Below are 17,524 nucleotides of genomic sequence, written 5' to 3' on the forward strand. Positions count from 1 at the left end.
ATTTTGTTGCACCAATTACTGGTATATTGCTTATAGTGTTTACTTATGTCCATAATTTGCCGCTTATGTATGTCCTAGTCTATGGCTTACCCAGTATATGCCATTTTGCTGTTATGTGTAAATATTTATATAGTATAGGACTCTATCAGGTTATCTACTATTATCTATTGTGTCGATATTTTAAATGCAAACTCCGGATAATAAACGATAAGTTGGGAYATATATCCCGATATCATAATACTGTAAATGTATTGTTAGTTAATATAAAATCAATGGACAAATTGTGTGCCGAAATCTCCGACTATAATCAAACCTATTGGTCAAAGTTTTTGCTAAATGTTTGGTTGATTTTTGGATCGGCCGGTGTTATCATATTGAATACAGTATTATTTAGTTCATTGGATTTTATATCAAAAATTATTATGTTTTACGCACTGATGGCGTATACAATACTATTTTTATTTATCATATTAACGGCTGCATCGGTCAACTACTGGGCAAACAATACATACAAACTATTTAATAATTGTATAATTGGTTTTTGAATTTTTTTGTTATAAATAAATTATTACTATTTTTTATGATTTTACAATAATATAATAAATATAACTAAGCAAAACATATATTGTTCAATATTATATTAATAATATTGTATCTAAATTGACCTTGATATATTAAAAATATTAATATAATAACCAATACAAATCAATATCAAGGTAGGAAAGGGTAAAAACAAATTGTTACACCTAAAGGGGATGGGTGGGGGAGGGAATCCACCCGTAAAAATTAGAAACAATAGTATTAAAAATATATACTGTATAATATTTAATTATTAATATATATTTTTAAATTAATATTCTATTTTTTTGTGATAGATTTTATAAATTTTCATATCTCTAATTAACTAAAATATTTTATTACTTTTATTTATTTAGTTATTTTTTTACAAATAATTATAATTTTGTTAATTATTCTAATCTATATATATATATATTTATATTTAGTCTTAAATGTCTATATTTATTATCATTATTCTATTGATCAATAAATGAATTATATTTTTCAATATAATAATAATAAACCTTAAATAAATAAAAAATTTAAATAATTACTATTTTATTCAATACTATTATTAATAGCATATTTAAATTAACTACTATATAATAGTATTATTATTATGTAAGATATTATATTAATTTAATATAATATATACGGTAAATATATATATTTGAATCATAAAATAATTTATGATTTTTTTTAAATGTATAATAAATACTCTCGAATTAATTTATTAATATATTTAATATAAATAATACGGTATTAATAATTAATAATAATAATAATAATAATAATAATAATAATATGAAAGTTATTTAAGTTTTATTTTTATTATTATATAAAAAAAGACAATTTAAAGACATTGTTTTTCTTTATATTCCTATATAAGATATAGTAAGAGATAAGAGAGAGAGAGAGAGAGTGACACCAACAAAAAAAATTGACAAATTTGTTGGACAGTTGGGTCCAAACACACACRCACACACAATACATACATTGGTCTGGATAGTCGTGTGTGTGTGCCGTTACCCCCCCCCCCCCCAACTCCCGCATCCTATTTACCTATTGGCCGACGGACTGGCCTTTTTGGTGGTGGTGGTGGTGGGCGACACACTACTACCTGTAGCTGTTGATGTTTTTGGCGGACTCTTAACTGTTGATTTAACTCCCGGCTTCTGCGGTGATTCGTTAGCCGATGATTTTTGTTTGGCCGATCGTTTGCTGAGCCGTGAGCCGCCGCCGCCGCCGGTTCGTGTACTGCTACCACCGGTACTGGTCATTCCAGTTGATCCGTCGGTGCCGTCATGTTTGCCAACGCGTGCAGTGCACAGGTATATCATTACAATCAGACAGATCACGTCAAACAAGGCTACAAATACTATCGCTATCAACAATATTAGACGATAGGTCCTGTAATTGCTGCCATCACTGCTGCCGCTGTCATCACTGTCGTCTGTTTGGGCGCTGACCACTTTGATACCGCCACCACCACCACTACCTCCGGTGTTAATGATGGACATCATAATCAACAATAACCATACAATCAGTGTCATCATCGTAGACGATGTACAGTAATTGTATGACATTMGTGATGACGACGACGACGCCGATGACATACCTGTCCTGTTTTTTTTTTTTGGTGGTGAGGGTGAGGGAGGGCCGGGTTTTTGGTCGATAAATAACTGTCCGGTAAATAAAACAACAACAAAACCAGGGGTTTGTTAAAAAATATGATGTGATTTGATTGAAGTGACAGTTATTTAAAAAAAAATGGTGACAAATAAGTTTGTTTTAATAGTTTTTAAATGTTTTTTATTGTGTGTGTTATTGAAATGATTTGAATATCAATTTGAATTTGAATATCAATATAATTAATCTATAAATGTATAATAATTATTAATTGATTGCTGTATATTAATATTGTTGTAAATTACAACTTGTAATACAATATATATATACATGTATTGTAAAGTAATCTAATACAGTAGTAGTGGTGTATATTTTTGATGAATTATAAAATTCAATAATACAATTATATTGGTATTAATGTGTGTGTGTTTGTGTGTCTACTACACCTCCCAACCCACCCAACCCACCTAACCTCACACCTAAAATCATAGATATAAAGTAATGGTTTTATAATAATAATAATAAAAAATTGTACAGTCTCGCACACATTTTTAAAAATACAGTATAATACCCATATAATGCATGTTTTCTAAACGCGCGTATAAATCGTGAAACAATTTTTTTTAACCATTTCGGGTAGTATTACAAGTAGTTATCCGTGAAATAGTAAATAATAAATATTATTTGTTTATTTTTAAAGAAAATTACTATTATTATTATTTTTCAATACAATAATTTTTCTAATAGTTAATCATTAATAAATAATTTAATTGTTATTATTTGAAAATAAAATATACTTATATACATTATTAAATATACTAAATATAAATATTTATAAAATTATTGCTAAACTATTGTATTTTTATTACACTAAAAAACTTTTACTTAAAACTTTTATTAGTTTTACATTATTCTAATAAAAATTATATATTTAATATTTAATTTTAATATTATATTTTTATAGTAGTATTTTGAACTATAATTTTGGCAATATATAAGTTTATTAAAAAAAATATTGATTACTAAATAATTTTTAAAACAATTTCAAGTACAGTTTACTTACGAATATAATTTCTAATATTTGTATTTAATTAATAAAATAAAGTTTAAATAAAACTTTTGATACTTTACTAAAAATATGTGTATTATTTAATTAATTACTTAAATTTATTTTTTGTTCTTATTTATTATTAAAGTTTAAATTAGATTTTGTTTATAAATTTTAACTGGGTAAAATAATTATTTTAAACATCAATATAACAAAATAAAATAAGTTTGATTCATCAAAAATTATTACCATTAAGTATTGCCTACAAATACATATATAAACTTTATTTATAAAATAACTTTATATTTTATTCAATATACAGTAATATCATTACTATAAAAATTGACTTACAATTTATATAAGTAATAATAAACATTTATTATATAATTATATAGTTATCATACATATACCGTGTGTTTATTTTATACATATATATTATTTCAATATACTTAATATAATATATACAAACATACAATATATTTATTATACACTAGTAATATCCAATTATAGTGATTTTTTATAACATTAAATACAGATATAATTAAATAATTGTAAAAAACATAATTCTATTTAATTAATAAAATAGTTTTTTTTAAAAAAAACATCAATCTACTTAATTTTAATTATTTTAAACTAGACAAAAAAAATTAATTTTATTATAATTATTTCAAAATTATTTCAAACAAACATTATTTTTTTAAAATTACAAATTGTTTGCCGAAATTGTTGAAACTATAATCACAATACTATTTACTAGTATGTGCTAAATATATGACTTTATTTTGTATCTGTTATTTATATTACTAATAAAATATTGAAATATTTGCTAATTTAATAATAAGCAAATTGTTATTGATTTTTGTAATGTACACTAAAAATATATTTAATTAATTTATGAGTTAGTAATAAACAAAAATTTGTTTGTATTAAAACAATCAATCAATTAATATAAAATATTATCTCATGTTTTAACAATGAAATTGAAAAAAATTAAAATTGAATAAATATTTTTCTTTTTTTGAAAAAAAACAATTTAAAAAAACTATTGTTACCGGTATTGCAAAACAACTTATTTGTTTGTTGGGACAGACAGTTCAAAATTTGACACCACTTGAACCAGAGTTTTGAATTTGTTAGGGACAGMCCTTTAGTAGTGTCAATACCCCCGGTATCTGAGTGWGTGTGWGTGTGTGTGTGTCRAGTGASCGGAAATGTCGAGTCAAGTGCCGAAAATTGCTATCAAACGTCTACAAAAAGACTACAAAGAGCTACTCCAGGATCCCATACCATTCGTGACGGCCGTACCGCTCGAAAGCAATATACTTGAATGGCATTACGTACTGAAAGGACCGCCCGATAGTCCCTACTCGGGCGGTATATATCACGGAACTCTGGCGTTTCCCAAAGAGTTTCCCTACAAACCGCCGGCCATACGTATGCTGACACCGAACGGCCGTTTCGCTATCAATACCAGTCTGTGTTTGTCGATGAGTGAGTTTCATCCCGAAACGTGGTCACCCTTGTGGACTGGCGGTGCCGTACTCAACGGGTTGCTTAGTTTTATGGTCGGCAACGAAAGGGCTACCGGTTGTGTCCACAATACGGACGAAGAGCGCCGCCAATTGGCCGCCCAGTCGTGGAATTTCAATCTGAAAAACAAGACATTCTGTGAACTGTTTCCCGATTTGGCCAAAGAGGCCAAACAAAAGAAGACTAATTAGTAGTAGTAGTAGTAGTGGTGGTAGTAATAGATAGTAAAAGTAGTAGTAGTTATCCAATGAAATAGTCAAACAATACAAACAAAACTCTAACCAAACTCTATATCTATACTTATTTTTTCAATTATTTATTTTTTACAAAACTGTTTTACTTTGAAACTATTGAGATTGATATCTGTTTTCATTGTATTCATTGAAAACAAAAATAAAATCTTAATTTTTTATATTTTTTATTTTACTATACTGTATATTATATACATGTGATAACTGCCGGCTAGAAAATTTGGGATCAATTGAAATTGAAATATCATTTGAAAAAACAAATTAAATGTCCAAAACATTTTTATTATTAATATGTTATTATTACTGTATATATATATATATAAGTACTGTATATATTCATTGACATTATTAGACTATTTCATACCTGACCGTTGGTGTGACCGTTGTGTCTGTATTGTCCTTATCCTTACAATCAATATAAATACGATGACCAGTGGCACTGATCCGTATCCTAACTTTACCGCTAAGTATGCGCACGTGTTGACCAGCCCTGAGCTCGTACTCCAGTGTTTCGTCGTCGCCCGACTCGTGATCGTTGTCAATGTCGTCGTTGACAATATAGGTACGACCCAACAGTGTAGCACAGGTACCACCAGATAGTGTACACACCGACTGATGACAATAGGACAGATAGACTTCGGCGTCTGTATTATTGTTGGTGGTGTTGTCATCGCCAACATAGATATTATGTACACCAGTAGGTCCTCTATCGAGTGCCTGTATGTGTGCGGCCGGTGTCTGAATCTGTGTGTTGCGGTCGCGGCTGATAATCGACTTGCGTATCACTCGTCGACTATTGAAGACAATCATAATACTGCCTTCGGCTGTACCGATGCCGGCAAATATCTGCGATCGCTGGCCAATGATCTCATCCGTGGACGACAGCTTCTCTATGATCTTATTCATTGAATTGATAGCTAACTCCTAATTTTTTAGAYCAAAACTCTTTGTATGTCTCTCTCTCTCTCTCTCTGTTAGTGTGTCAGGTGTTTTGGCGGAACAGTTAGCTTTAACAGTCTATTCTAACTGTCACTGTTGTTACTGGTAGTGTTGTTGTTGTCTAAATCTGTACAACCCTTAGATATAAGCACCGGTAGATTCAACAGCTCTGGATATATCTCTCACTGATGGATATGAAGCGCCTGTAGAGCTGACTGTCACTGTCTAAGTCTCACTGTTGACTGTCTGTCTGTTTTATTTTTTGTTGAGAAACTTTTAATTTTATAATAAAATTGAGTTTTTTTTAAAAAAATTAATTTAATATAACAATATTATATTTTATATAATTAAAAAATTTTAATTTTTTTAATGTATAAGTTTTAACATTGTATACATACTATTGAGACATAACTTACTAGAATTTTTATATACARTAAAATTAAGTTAAAAAATTGATAGTAATTAATACAAGATTACAATATCAATATAAGTAAATAAATATTTTTTTTATAATACAGTAGTATAGTGTCTGAAATTTTATCATATATAAAAAAATTATATATTTTTTTATGTATAAACTATTTTGTTTTACTATTAATAACATTAATTAATAGTTTATTTTTATATACCATACTAACATTTGTCCATTTGATTACACTAATTGATTAATAATATCTAATAATATACAAAAACACAAACAAATATTATTGTATATAAATATATTAAAAGTTATTTAAAAAAAAACAAAAAATCCATTCATTGATTTTTCACTCATACATTACATGTATCACATGTATTAAAATTTTTACACAATTATTATTATTATTTTCATTCATCAATTAATTGTATATATATATATATATATATATATATATATATATATATATATATATATATATATATTAATAGGTCTAAGATTTTTAGTGTCTTATCGGTCATCTATTTGATAAAATTGTTATCAAAAAAATAATAATAATAATAATTAAGTTATGATATCTGTCAAGTGTTAAAGCAATTGACTAAAAAAATTTTTTTAATTAGTTAATTGTAAAAACTATGTCTTTTAAAAACAACAAAAACAATGAAGAAAATCGRCCACTTCTTGGTGGTGGTGGTGGTRGTGGTGGTGGTAATGGTGATAGTTATGTGTCAACGGTGGCCATATGTCGGCGGCTTTATCATCGGCGGCCACTTTATCGACGACTACTACCAGTTATTTATCACATAACCGACACAGTTATCCTAATAGTAGTAAGTTTCCTATTAGTATATGTTTAATAATAATAATAATAATAATAATACTAAAGTATAGTTATTTTTTATAACTACTATATAAAAGTTATTATAAATTTTAGAAAAATTCATTCATAACATTAGTAACTAAATTTTTTTTACAATATAATAAATATATTTTATGGTATTATTTTTTAATTTAATTTATCATTTAATTAATAACAGTTATATCAATAAAATACATGTATAAGATTCTGTCTATTTCAAAGTACATTTATGATATTATAATTACTAATATAAATGATAAGTTATCAAATAAATTAGATATTATAAAAATTTTTATTTATTCATTCATTAAAATAAAAATAAAAATCTGTATGATTTTTATAAAAAAAATAATAATTTCATTTAATTAAAGTATTATTTAACTAACACTTAGAAAATAGATATTATATATTGATAAATAATAATAATAATAATACTAAATTTATAACTTTGCGGCAAAATTGCTTATTTTTAATTAATACAATTTTAATAATATAATAATTTGAAAATGTATAATAAAACTTTTATYATTATCATTAACAATATACTACAGTACTATATAAATAATAGACGGAAATATATATAAATAATTTAATAAAACTAAAAAAAAGTAATGATACCATTATTATAAAAGTTATAAAATATTTATACAGATATGCTATATATATTAATAAAAAAATTTTACTAAAAACTAAATTATTTTTCACTTTCTAATATTATACTTTTAGACATTATCTACAGTATATGATTTTAAAACAAAGTATAGATTTTTTTAAAATTGTAATTTATATCATAAAAAGTATATTACAAACAAATAGATAATTAATTAATTAATTAAATGACAGCAATAATTCAACAATTAATTAAATGTTCAAAAATAGATTTACCGAAAATCTACGACAAATGTCAACGATATTTGTGTCAACTATTGTTAGTACTGATATTCTGGTCAATTGTTTGGTCAATCTATGGCCAGCCGGCACTACCGCCAAACGGTCATCTCTATCATCTGATCCTATTGTTTACACTGTCGTGCATTTGTGGCAAACTATGTAAACTAGTGGCCTGTCCGCCACTATTTGGTTCTTTAATCGTCGGGTTTCTCTATGGCAACCTATTGTCGGTTGAATTGGACAATCAGTTATGTTCGGTACTTCGGTCGGCATCACTGGTATCGGTTCTACTTGAAGCTGGTCTTGAATTGGATCCGAAAGTGATTCGTAAGTTAAGTTTTGTAGCCCTGAGGATGGCATTCGTACCGATGATGGTCGAAGTAGTGGCCATTACATTTGCTACCTACTGGTTGATCCAATTCCCGATTAAATGGGGGTTTCTGTTGGGTTTTGTATTGGCTGCCGCGTCGCCGGCCATTGTAGTGCCCGGTATGTTGAATCTACAGAAACGCCAGCTGGGCGTCGACAAAGGTATACCTACACTAGTGATAGCAGCGGCCAGTATTGACGATATATTGGCCATCACCGGGTTTAGTATATGTTTGGGACAGGTGTTTACCAGTAATGAGTCGCTGGCCTGGACTGTACTCAAGGGACCGGTCGAGGCAGTGGCCGGAGCTTTGATAGCGTCGGCGATCGGCGTTTTGTTGTGGTATATCGTACTTTATATTATATACTGTAAAATATACGATAATTAAATAATAATGGTTTTTTAGGTATATCCCCAATAAGGACGAGTCAAAACTTGAACGTATTATCCTATTGATAATGTCGGGTGTGGCGGCCATGTTTGTCAGCCAATCGCTTGGTCTCGAAAGTTTCGGTACTATTGCCTGCATTACACTGGCATTTGTGGCGGCATTGAAATGGCGCGATACTGGCCGCGATCGCCCAGTGCTGGCCACATTAAAAGTATCGTGGTCAGTGTTTGAACCATTGCTGTTTGCACTGATCGGCTATCAGGTCAAGATAGCCGACCTACAGTCCAATGCCATCGGATTGGCAGTATTGGCACTGATCATTGCACTGGTATTGCGTACCGTATCGTCGATGTTGGTCATCATTGGTGCCAATCTTAATCTGAAAGAAAAAATCTATGTATCCATTGCATGGACACCGAAAGCTACTGTTCAGGCAGCTATCGGTTCAGTGGCACTGGATTTGGCCCGACAACGAGGCAATGATCCCCAACTCATAGAGTTTGGTACGTTTGTATTGACTGTATCCGTACTGTCCATATTGATTACGGCACCGTTAGGTGCCATTTGGATATCTTTTATGGGCTCTCGGTGTCTGAAAGTAGCCGTTCCCTCAGCGGTTGTCGAAAGTATTGAGATTCATGATAGAGGAGATGTTGTTGTTGTTTCCGCTGCCGTCGGCGGCGGCGCAACTGTTTCTGACCAAACGGTTGATTTAAAAACCCAATAAATCCTACAAACAAACAAAAAATCTGTATAACTATTGATTAACTTTAGCTGATTATTATTATTAGTATAAATATCTGTACCGGTAATTGYTTTTTTTTTTAAATATGTTTAACTATAATAATCAATACTAAGTTAATAATCAATAATTATTATCAAAACAAAATTAAAAATTAATCTATAAGTTATATCAAATACTGGTAAAACATTTATTATAACCTTATTATAAATATTAATTTTGTATTTTTAATATTTCATGCTTAAAATAAACATTAAATTTTATATAAATGATTTGTTTATTATTTTTTTATATAAATGACAATTAATTTGCTAACATAAATTATTTTATATGCTGTCAAAGTTTTTTTTCTGATAATGCTTTCTAACATTATTAACTGGTTTTTAATATTTATTTTACTAATCAGTTATTTTTAAAAATAAATTATATGCAATTTGCATAATCATCATAACTGAATATCTAGTCTATATAGACTGATATCAGTTATAATGATTTTAGACATATAAAACATAATCACAAAATTTTATTACAAACAAATAGATAATTAATTAATTAAATGACAGCAATAATTCAACAATTAATTAAATGTTCAAAAATAGATTTACCGAAAATCTACGACAAATGTCAACAATATTTGTGCCAACTATTGTTAGTACTGATATTCTGGTCAATTGTTTGGTCAATCTATGGCCAGCCGGCACTACCGCCAAACGGTCATCTCTATCATCTGATCCTATTGTTTACACTGTCGTGTATTTGTGGTAAACTATGTAAACTAGTGGCCTGTCCGCCACTATTTGGTTCTTTAATCATTGGTTTTCTCTACGGCAACCTATTGTCGGTTGAATTGGACAATCAGTTATGTTCGGTACTTCGGTCGGCATCACTGGTATCGGTACTACTCGAAGCTGGTCTTGAATTGGATCCGAAAGTGATTCGTAAGTTAAGTTTTGTAGCCCTGAGGATGGCATTCGTACCGATGATGGTCGAAGTAGTGGCCATTACATTTGCTACCTACTGGTTGATCCAATTCCCGATTAAATGGGGGTTTCTGTTGGGTTTTGTATTGGCTGCAGCGTCGCCGGCCATTGTAGTGCCCGGTATGTTGAATCTACAGAAACGCCAGCTTGGCGTCGACAAAGGTATACCTACACTGGTCATAGCAGCTGCCAGTATTGATGATATATTGGCCATCACCGGGTTTAGTATATGTTTGGGACAGGTGTTTACCAGCAACGAGTCGCTTGTCTGGACTGTACTCAAGGGACCGGTCGAGGCAGTGGCCGGAGCTTTGATAGCGGCGGCGATCGGCGTTTTGTTGTGGTATATCGTACTTTATATTATATACTGTGAAATATACGATAATTAAATAATAATTGTTTTGTTGTTTTTTTAGGTATATCCCCAATAAGGACGAGTCAAAACTTGAACGTATCACTCTATTAGTGATGTCGGGTGTGGCGGCCATGTTTGTCAGCCAATCGCTTGGTCTCGAAAGTTTCGGTACTATTGCCTGCATTACACTGGCATTTGTGGCGGCATTGAAATGGCGCGATACTGGCCGCGATCGCCCAGTGCTGGCCACACTAAAAATATCCTGGTCACTGTTTGAACCATTACTGTTTGCACTGATCGGCTATCAGGTCAAGATAGCCGACCTACATTCCAATGCCATCGGATTGGCAGTATTGGCACTGATCATTGCACTGGTATTGCGTACCGTATCGTCGATGTTTGTCATCATTGGTGCCAATCTTAATCTGAAAGAAAAAATCTATGTATCCATTGCATGGATACCGAAAGCTACTGTTCAGGCAGCTATCGGTTCAGTGGCACTGGATTTGGCCCGACAACGAGGCAATGATCCCCAACTCATAGAGTTTGGTACGTTTGTATTGACTGTATCCGTACTGTCCATATTGATTACGGCACCGTTAGGTGCCATTTGGATATCTTTTATGGGCTCCCGGTGTCTGAAAGTAGCCGTTCCCTCAGCGGTTGTCGAAAGTATTCATATTCATGATAGAGGAAATGTTGTTGTTGTTGACGCCGGCGGAGGCGCAGCCGTTTCTGACCAAACGATCGATTTAATAGCACAATAAATCCTACAAACAAACAAAAAATCGGTACAACTATTGATTAACTTTCGCTAATTATTACAGTATTATTAGTATAAATATCTGCAATTGCTTTAATAAAAAAAATATGTTTAAACTATAATAATCAATAATTATTATCATAACAAAAAAAACTAATCAATAAGTTATATCAAATACAATAATTATAACTTTTTAAAAATAAATATATTTATTTAATTAATTAAGTCAATTAAAAATTAAGTTATGGTAACTTATGTAATGTGAAAATAAATGTGATTACAATTGATATTTAATTTGAAAAAATAAGTCTTATATATTGATATACAATATATACTGTATATATTCATTGAAGATATTTAATATTTAAATAATTATATAGTTTTTTAAAAAATAATTTTCTTATTTTGTTTGCAAACTATATAATGAATTTTTCCGTTGATTGGCCTCTTCGACCAAATCGGGAAACAGTTTACAAAATGTCTTGTCTTTCAGATTGAAATCCCACGACTGAGCGGCTAATTCTTGTTTCATTTGATCGCTTGACTGGACAACACCAACACCATAGTCGGTGTCCAACATAAAACTAAGCAAACCGTTCAGTACGGCACCGACTGTCCACAGGGGTGACCAGGTTTTCGGATGATATTCGCTCATCGACATACAAATGCTGGCCTGCGGCCTGAATCGGCCATTCGGTGTCAGCATACGCAAGGCTGGCGGTTTGAATGGGAAATCCGGTGGAAAATTAACTTTTCCGTGATATATACCGCCCGTATAGGGACTATCCGGAGGTCCTCTCAGTACGTAATGCCACTCCAATATATTGCTTTCCAACGGATGGGCTGTCACATAGGGTATGGGATCCTGTAGTAGTTTTACGTAATCTTCGCCAAGTCGTTTGGTTGATATGGTCGACGCCTGACTGGCCATTGCTGTGTATGTATGTGTTTKTCTGTATGGATGTGTGTGTGTGTGTGTGTRTGTATGGTTTAGGTGGACAACCAAACCACTTAGTATGCCAACCAACCAACAAAAAAAAAAAWAATCACTAACTGTGTGTCCAAGTAACTAACTAACTAACCAACAACATAAAAAATAGTCACAWTTTTTTTGTTGAAAACTGTATAGTTTTAGGCTATACTTACAGATTTTATATTAACATAAGTATATCACATGTTTTTATTTCAGAGGAGTGTTTATATTTATAATTAATAAAAGATTATWACACACAGTGTGTATAGTGTAGTACTGTATTTAATACAACTAATACCTGTATATAATTTTTGTTGTTGAAGGGTATTATAAATAAATACTGAAATATATATATATATTTAATAGGAAAACAAAATAAAACAACAAAATATCTGTATTTAAAAACTTGTTTATAAAATTTTGTTATTTTTATATATATATTTTTTGTTGTTGAAGGGTATTATAAATAAATAGGTAGAGAAATATATATATGTACTGTAAATAGGAAAACAAAATAAAACAACAAAATTTTTATCTGTATTTAAAAACTTGTTTATAAAATTTTGTTATTTTTATATATATATATTTTTAATTCATGTGTAAAGTACAGTACAGTACGGGTACATACAGAAACAGGTATATAATACGCATACAGTTTACATTATTAAAGGATATACATATATGTATATACCGGTACATTACAGTACTGTATTATACTGTATTTGATTGATAGTAAATATTAAATAGTGATGTAATTTTCAATACACTATAATTTAGTAGAAAGTTTTCTTGAAAAAAAAATTTTTAGACCTAAAATATAACAACACTAACAAAACATATATAACTTATGGGTAACTTTAAAAAACAACTTTCGCTTTACAGTACACTATGATATCCTACTATATTATACAGTATTATCATACCGTTCCCCTCCTACCCTACCCTACCAATAGACAGTTACATTTATTTAGTATATGTGCTAGAGTACTATAGATATATATCAAATGTATCTTTAAATTTTTTTTTAATATCTTCAATTAAAAAATATATATACAATTTATTAATGATTATAATAATAAAAACTAAAAAGACAAACACAATATTGAAACTTAAATTTTTGTTTGTTGTTGATGTTGTTGTTGTTTAATGTATAACTTGTGACATTGGATATCAATGGCTGGCAAATGTTGGCTAAGCTGTACGGGATCTATGAGTACGGCAGTCGATATGTCCAGATCGCGGACATAGGCATCCCGGTGGGTGTACTCCCGTAGGATATAGTCGGTTCCCACCTAAACAACAAACACACCAAACAAACCCCCGTTATTTACAATACAAATAAAACAATAATAGATTGACATTTTTTTAGTGGGAACGGGAGAATAGGTATGAATATCTTTTTTTTAAAAAACTGAGACTAGACTGACCTCATGGTAGAGTCGGGTGTCATTCATGCGGACCAATACATTGTCGATACGGAGAAAATAGCGCATTAATATGAAAAACGATTGTTTCATAACTCTCTGCAAATAAATAGATAAATACAAAAAAATGAAATTATTAATACAAAAAAACCCGATATACTGGTCAAAACCCGATTGGCCAACAATAACATACAATTTTGACCGACAATTTGGCCACACCGTGATCGGCCAGTTCGTCCTCAAACAGATCCACTTCATCGTAGAATAGTATCTCGTCTTTTGATTTGAGTTTTTCAATGTCGATCCGTTCGTCAGTGTCCACCACCTCCACTACTACTACACTACCACCGTCTTCGTGGCCATCGGTTGTTGGCACTACCGATGATGTTGTAATCGTGCCCTTATAGTCGGTAGTAAACGTCCAGTCGAAGACTTTTTTCGTAACTTTTGTAAACTCGCTGTCAGCCCGAGCCTTCATCCATTCGGCGGCGGCATCGACTTTCAGATGGGCCGGCAGCTGCCGAGAGACCAGTCTCAGTGCGTCCAAACAGTTGAACTCTAGCCGAAAGCCGCTACTGTGGACAAGTGTTAGCCAATTGTTGGCGTAGGTCATGTCGGGCATGTGCGGCAATTCGAGTATCTGTTCGTAGCTGTTGAAAGAAAATAAAAAATAATTGAATGAACGGATCAGTTAAAGTGGAGATCACCGTTGATATCGGTGTGTCTCTCGACGACAGCTCTACGTACCGGCAGGTCATACACAGCCGATCCAAATCCATCTGAGAAGGCGGCGGCGGCGGCTGCTGTTGATGGCCATCATCGCCGGCATTGGTCAAGCTATCGGTGACGGTGTCAGCGGCGGTGTTGGCGATAGCGGTCTTAGTCTTGTCGCAGATGAACGGCGAGACACACTTTGATTGCAAGATATGGGATCTCTTTGTCGAGATTAGCCAATCGCTGGTATATTGGTAGCGATCTTCGTGTATGTTATTGATATCGGAGCTCTCGATGGTGGCCGACATGTCTTTTGTCCGCTAATAACAGCTGATCCAATCGTTTACCCGAAAAATATTTTAATTGTTTTATTATTAATAATAAAAATCATTGGATTTTCTTAGTTATAGTTAATTGAATGGACATTAAGTTTTATGTAATATTTTTATATTAGTTATTATAATATTAAAAGGTACTAATTTGTTGAGTACAATTATACAGTAATATTTGGGCCTTTTTTCCTACTATTAACTAAACTTGTACTACAGTATAAAGTAGACAATAAACAATTTATTTACAATTTTCAAGTAATAGTATACAAATGTGTAGCTATAAGTACAGTAAACACTGTTTATTAATACATAGTGTTCATGTAGTTATTATACAGTAGTTACAGTGTATAATAGTAATACAGTAGTAGTAGTGTATTGTAAGGAAAACAACAATAAACTAAAAACTTATTTAAAAATAGCAAACTTTTTAATAAATTTGTTGTTGAAATTATTTAATTTAAAAATAATATTATCTTGATAACTTTATTATTATTATTATTATTATTTATTACAAACTTAATTGAGTGGGGTAACAATTTAATAATTTTAATTTTATGATTTTTTTAGTTTATTTTTTATCTTATAATATATTTATTGTACTAAATGTTAATGTTTTCTTGCTTAATGATTTTTAGTTAAATAATTTTAATTATTTTTGGTTTTTAAATATTTGTTCAATTAACTAAATAAAATCTAACTAAAATTAATCTAAAAAAAACTATAAGTTATATTTTAAATAAAACTACTATATGATATATGCAAGCTAAAAATTTATAATAATTACTTAAAATATTATATAATATTATATTAATTTGCATTTAACATGATAATAATAATAATAATAGTGTATAATTATATAACTATTACAATCAAAAATAAATATTTTTGTTTGTTAATTAGATAATATTTAGATTATATAAAAAATTTTGTTTTTATAAAAGTCAATTTACAAAATCTATTAGTTATATAGATATAAAATTATCAAGTATCTTTTATATTGTGATTATAAATATTGTAACTAATTTTACACCACAAAAAAATTAAGTACTAATTTAAAAATATTTATTTAATTGTATTAAATATAGTATTTTTTAATTAAAGAAATCAAATAGTATTTTATTTTAAGTAAAAGTATATATAAATTAACTAAATTTTAATATTAGTAAACTTATCATAAAATGTGTGTTATTATAATTTTTATTTATTTAATAATTTTTAGTTTATTTTATGTAAAAAATATAATAAACTTTTTTTATTATATTACTAAACTTAGTAAACAAATAATTATGAATTATAAACAATATAATTATTAATTTAAATGTATTTAAAATAAATTTATTTATTTATTATTTCACATTTTATTGTACTTCAAAAATTATAACTATTTTATATTATCTTATAAATATAAAATGTTATAAATAAGTTGATAAAAAGTATAAATATTASATAAAAAATATATATATAAATAATAATAATAATAATATTTATAATCAAAAACCGTTATTATTATTATTATTATTACATAATTATTACAATAATAATAAAATTATTTWTATTTAAACGGATACATGTGCAAACTGTTAAAACTGTATCTAATTAGATAACCCCAACAACAACAACAAAAATTAAATAAATAATAAAAAAAATTGATACAGTATCATTTATTTATTTTTTTTAAACAAATTTACCGACTAGTAAGCATTATTATTATTTTTTTTTTAATTTTATGATTTAGTGATTAAATATTAATATTAAATTACATTTGCACTACTCTCTATATAATAATACAGTATTATAATAATAATTTAGTATATTATATATACTAGTAAGCAATATTTTTTAAATTTTATTATTTAGTGATTAAATACTAATATTAAATTACATTATGTTAGCAATAACTCAATCAAAATGTGATTCAAATAATATTAAACTATTATAATAATATTTTTTAATTAATAATATATAGTGTATATAATATATAATATATATGATTATTTGAAATTTAAATACAGTATATATTCAAATGTTATCAAATGTAATAAAAAAAAATAATACAGGAGTATTTTATTACATAATGTTATTTGAATATTTATTTATTTTATTTTTTTTAATAAAAAATTTAAGTGATAATTAAGATTTTTTTTTTGTCATATTATAATAAATTATGATATTTTTTCAATTTTAAATTAGAAAATATCAAAATTCAAGGCTATATTCATTTGAGATCTCTGTGGACACACACACACACACACACAYACATCAAATACCAACCAACCATACAAACTACCAGTGCTATTGGCTTTCAAGTGGATCATCACTTTTTTTATTAAAAAAAAAAAAATAAATTAAAAAAA

The 17,524-nt window shown here is 29.1% G+C and overlaps 5 protein-coding genes across 5 annotated transcripts; 3 read left to right on the forward strand and 2 right to left on the reverse strand.

The window, feature by feature from the left end:
* Window positions 1–4,421: 4,421 nt before the first annotated feature.
* On the forward strand, window positions 4,422–5,045 carry LOC128954827 (ubiquitin-conjugating enzyme E2 J2-like). Its single transcript, XM_054300427.1, has one exon. The coding sequence runs from the start codon at window positions 4,447–4,449 to the stop codon at window positions 4,954–4,956; it is 510 nt and encodes a 169-aa protein (XP_054156402.1). The 5' UTR covers window positions 4,422–4,446; the 3' UTR covers window positions 4,957–5,045.
* Window positions 5,046–8,067: 3,022 nt separating this feature from the next.
* On the forward strand, window positions 8,068–9,691 carry LOC128954813 (sodium/hydrogen exchanger 9B2-like). The gene is made up of 2 exons (XM_054300412.1): window positions 8,068–8,838; window positions 8,903–9,691. Exons 1-2 carry the CDS (start codon window positions 8,072–8,074, stop codon window positions 9,612–9,614), a joined length of 1,479 nt encoding a protein of 492 aa, XP_054156387.1. The 5' UTR covers window positions 8,068–8,071; the 3' UTR covers window positions 9,615–9,691.
* A 494-nt stretch (window positions 9,692–10,185) lies between these two features.
* Window positions 10,186–11,762, forward strand: LOC128954688 (sodium/hydrogen exchanger 9B2-like). Its single transcript, XM_054300286.1, has 2 exons — window positions 10,186–10,952; window positions 11,026–11,762. The coding sequence occupies exons 1-2, from the start codon at window positions 10,186–10,188 to the stop codon at window positions 11,729–11,731; spliced, it is 1,473 nt and encodes a 490-aa protein (XP_054156261.1). The 3' UTR covers window positions 11,732–11,762.
* A 202-nt stretch (window positions 11,763–11,964) lies between these two features.
* Window positions 11,965–12,874, reverse strand: LOC128954689 (ubiquitin-conjugating enzyme E2 J2-like). The gene is made up of 2 exons (XM_054300287.1): window positions 12,145–12,874; window positions 11,965–11,978 (listed from the first exon to the last, which is right to left on the reverse strand). Exons 1-2 carry the CDS (start codon window positions 12,656–12,658, stop codon window positions 11,965–11,967), a joined length of 528 nt encoding a protein of 175 aa, XP_054156262.1. The 5' UTR covers window positions 12,659–12,874.
* Window positions 12,875–13,728: 854 nt separating this feature from the next.
* LOC128954820 (TIP41-like protein) lies at window positions 13,729–15,268 on the reverse strand. Its single transcript, XM_054300419.1, has 4 exons — window positions 14,872–15,268; window positions 14,318–14,774; window positions 14,128–14,223; window positions 13,729–13,992 (listed from the first exon to the last, which is right to left on the reverse strand). The coding sequence occupies exons 1-4, from the start codon at window positions 15,144–15,146 to the stop codon at window positions 13,810–13,812; spliced, it is 1,011 nt and encodes a 336-aa protein (XP_054156394.1). The 5' UTR covers window positions 15,147–15,268; the 3' UTR covers window positions 13,729–13,809.
* Between the last annotated feature and the right edge of the window lie 2,256 nt (window positions 15,269–17,524).

This window comes from Oppia nitens, unplaced genomic scaffold (genome assembly GCF_028296485.1).
Source record: "Oppia nitens isolate AA-2021 unplaced genomic scaffold, nextdenovo-longstitch-racon4-pilon3 scaffold29_pilon_pilon_pilon, whole genome shotgun sequence".
Lineage (NCBI taxonomy): Eukaryota > Metazoa > Arthropoda > Arachnida > Sarcoptiformes > Oppiidae > Oppia > Oppia nitens.

Coding starts and splice junctions, on each gene's coding strand:
- LOC128954688 (XM_054300286.1), top strand. CDS start 10,186: ATGACAGCAATAATTCAACAATTAATTAAATGTTCAAAAATAGATTTA. Junction 10,953..11,025: donor GCGATCGGCGTTTTGTTGTG/GTATATCGTACT, acceptor TTGTTTTTTTAG/GTATATCCCCAATAAGGACG.
- LOC128954813 (XM_054300412.1), top strand. CDS start 8,072: ATGACAGCAATAATTCAACAATTAATTAAATGTTCAAAAATAGATTTA. Junction 8,839..8,902: donor GCGATCGGCGTTTTGTTGTG/GTATATCGTACT, acceptor ATGGTTTTTTAG/GTATATCCCCAATAAGGACG.
- LOC128954827 (XM_054300427.1), top strand. CDS start 4,447: ATGTCGAGTCAAGTGCCGAAAATTGCTATCAAACGTCTACAAAAAGAC.
- LOC128954689 (XM_054300287.1), bottom strand. CDS start 12,658: ATGGCCAGTCAGGCGTCGACCATATCAACCAAACGACTTGGCGAAGAT.
- LOC128954820 (XM_054300419.1), bottom strand. CDS start 15,146: ATGTCGGCCACCATCGAGAGCTCCGATATCAATAACATACACGAAGAT. Junction 14,775..14,871: donor CGGCTGTGTATGACCTGCCG/GTACGTAGAGCT, acceptor TTCTTTCAACAG/CTACGAACAGATACTCGAAT. Junction 13,993..14,127: donor ACACCCGACTCTACCATGAG/GTCAGTCTAGTC, acceptor TTTGTTGTTTAG/GTGGGAACCGACTATATCCT.